We start from the raw sequence: 3,273 nt of genomic DNA, 5'->3' as shown, positions 1-3,273 counted from the left end.
GATATGGAAAATGCTCATGATTCATTAGGTGAAAAGCAAGACACAAAACTCTATATGAGATCAAATTCACTTAAAAATTATACTATACATGTAAATGTCTAAATTACATATTTACAGACCAACAGCTCAGGTGCCTCTGTTAAGACTCTGGGAGCATTTTTAATCAATGTATGATCTGATTTCTAGAGGTCAGAGGCTACTTGATTTCAGCACTTGAATAGCAAATACCGTGCCATCAGGAAGCGCCCAAGAACCCTAGATGCACTAGGGGGACGATCTTCCTGGAGAGGGGAGCCTTCAACAGGGGAGCCTTCAACAGGGAGCCGGCGTGCTTACAGAGCGCACACTGATTTAGCTGCTTTACTTTTCTTTGCAATCCTACTTTGCTACAGTTTTCAAATTCGGTAAGCCACACCTAAAGTAAGATTTAGAAAATAAGTAGAATTCATAGAGTTCTACAGCTAAAAGGAACAAAAGTGAGCTAGTCAGTTTAGCTTCCTCCCACCACTAACAGTCTGTCAGCACCCAAATTAAAATGAAACACACATATAAAATCATAGATTGATATTTCTGCCATTTATTTTTTAAAATCTTATTTAAAATATTAAATAATACAATTTCAGATATGAAAAAAATTACTACGATAAAACAGTTCAGGTGTATTTCCGTTGTGCTCCCCCTCCTTATTAGGACAGTAAATTGTCCACCTGAGAGAAATGATGGACTGCCCTCCTGCTTCTTTCCTCTCTAAGCAAAGCACATGCCCACTCGCTCACCCAGGCCTTGTGAGTGGGTGTTTAACATATATTAGGGGTTATGTTTTCTAAAAAATTGCAGTGACACTTGTAAGTCAATCACAGTTCAAATCACATATTTACACAATGATCGATTCTTTATGATAGACAGGCTAAAATGAAATACAGAAAATAATTTCCAGTTGCTGTTAAAAAAAGAAAACGAGTACAAGAGGAGAAAAAGTCAATGTCCACATATATCCTCTATGTATACAACTTCATTCAGGTATTTTAATTTGAAAGATCTAGATATAATATTACTTGAGTGACAATGGCCACTAAAATTTATTCAAAGTTACTATAAAAGAATAAACAAAGTGAAAAAATCTGATATAATTTTAAAGTCTGCCCCTTGCTCAAAAGCTTGGAGGAACCCATGCTATCAATTGCTAACTAAAAGCAATTGTACATGTATTTAATATTTTACCACAATTGTACATGTATTTAATATTTTACCAAATTTCTACCTCTAAATTTAATTCAGTAATTCAAACCAAAAAATGGTATTGCTATAACATTTTAACTATGCCCACAGTGAACTGCAGAGTCTCTATTGCCAGAATTTCTAGATACATTTATTAATTAACCTAAAACTGTGGTCAGATTGAGTAACGTCATTATCTTAAATTATGTTTAAATTATCCAAAAATATCCAAAGCAACTTTTCCTGGAGAGAAAAATGTTATTTATATGCAAAGTTTTATTACATACATCCTTGTAGATTATAGTTTGGGAGCACAAAGAAATGTGTCCTTAAAAAAAAGTTATTTGGATGGCAGAAAGAGAATCTGAGTCAGCAGCACTACCATATATGTTAGAATTTAGTTACAAGTTTGGGATCTTTTAAAAGTAGCATTACCTATCCTTCCAGAAGTACAATGAAGAAATCTGAAACAATAAAAACTAACAATGTTTAGCTCCACATTTTGGACACCTGATTGAATTCACCTCTAAAAGTGTAGATAAAAAATTACATACTCCTTGTTTGTGATATTTAATTTCCAAAGCACCAAGGCAAAGTAAAGAGAGACCCACCTCTCATTTAATACCTACAGCCTATGGCAAACATCTGCACAGTATCATATAAAAAGTCAAGCAAATAAAATTACATAATAAGCAAACTCAAATCACAGTACTTTAAAAAATATAATCATTGGTAATCTTCAGAGAAGGCATTGCCTCATTAACATTCTGGTCTAGACGATGATATTCCACTGTTTTGGAACAAAGACCATCACGCCATTTCCTGCTTTGAACCAGAAGGAAAATCTGAAATAAAACGAAATAGAGGTACAAAAAAGAAAATGGAGGAGACGTTAAAAGATTTTATAACAAGTGTTCTCTCTCTCACTTCGGTTCCCAAATACAAAAAGTAAAATATCAACAACAAAAGGGCTATTTTGTTTTCCATCTTATAAACAAAGCTAGACAGTGATTTTCAAATTATAATGTACATGGAGTGCTTGTTGAAGACTGATTCCTGGGCTCTGTCTTCAGAGATGAGATAGTAGATTGCAGTAGAGTCCAGAAACCTACTGTTTAACAAATCCTGTAAGTGTTTACACTAGAGATGGCCCAACACTAAGCACTGGGATAGAATATCCCTGGCATTCAAAATTTTGTCCACATACAAATATTTACAAAGCTAGTGATAGGCCACTAAATCAAATAACCAAAAAGATTTGTTCATTTGCTTGTTTTCGAACTTAAAGTCGCAAAACAGACTTTAAAATTACTGGTTCTCAAAACCGGAAAGTATTTTGAAATTATCCAGTCCAGTTTTGTCATTTCTCTGGTGAGAAAATCAAGGCCCCAAAGGGAAAGATGGCTTGCCAGGAATCACTAAGCAATTTACAATAAAGTCCAAAACTGAGATTTCCTGACCAGTAGGTATTAAAAAGGACATTGCATGTTTGATCTCCCTTTAAGTATTTGAAAAGCTTAACTATTCAGCTCTGGGACTAAGAGTGCCAAGATGCACTCTCACACTAAATTATCCATCCCCTCCTATTTACACCTCCTTTGCCTCACAGAATGCAACAAACCAATTCCAGCACAGAAACGATCATCACAACATTATTTCTGAACCCAAAACTGGAAGCCAGCTAAACATTCAACTGGAAAATGGCTAAATAAATTATGTAGCTATTAAATCATGTTTTCAAAGAATAATAATGATAATGGGAAATGCTTGTGATTTGCTACGTAAAAAGCAAGATACAAAACTCTACATGAGATCAAATTCATTTAAAAATTATTACAGGTATGTCTGAATTTTGTACATAATGATAGACCAGAAATACACTAAAATGTTAATAATGCTTGGCTTTGGGTGGTAGCTTACATTGTCTTTTCTATACTTTGCTGTGTTTTCTGAATTCCCTAAAATAATCATGTAATACTTTCACAACTGGGAAAAAGTTTTTAAAATACCACTAAGTTCAATGCTAAATTAATTAAAAGTACTAAATTAACACTC

General features: G+C 33.9%; 1 protein-coding gene across 1 annotated transcript in view; it reads right to left on the bottom strand.

Annotated features, from left to right (window-relative positions):
- Nucleotides 1-561: 561 nt before the first annotated feature.
- CUNH5orf15 (chromosome unknown C5orf15 homolog) overlaps nt 562-3,273 on the bottom strand; it is an 8,612-nt gene continuing 5,900 nt past the window's right edge. Inside the window, exon 3 of the mRNA XM_006923137.3 lies at nt 562-2,063. Within this exon, the coding sequence (XP_006923199.1) occupies nt 1,932-2,063 (132 nt within the window). The 3' untranslated portion in view covers nt 562-1,931. The remainder of the gene's footprint in view (nt 2,064-3,273) is intronic.

This window comes from Pteropus alecto, unplaced genomic scaffold (genome assembly GCF_000325575.1).
Source record: "Pteropus alecto unplaced genomic scaffold, ASM32557v1 scaffold78, whole genome shotgun sequence".
In the NCBI taxonomy this organism is placed as follows: domain Eukaryota; kingdom Metazoa; phylum Chordata; class Mammalia; order Chiroptera; family Pteropodidae; genus Pteropus; species Pteropus alecto.
Note: the sequence above shows the minus strand (reverse complement) of the source record. Positions and strands in the feature narration are given on the sequence as shown.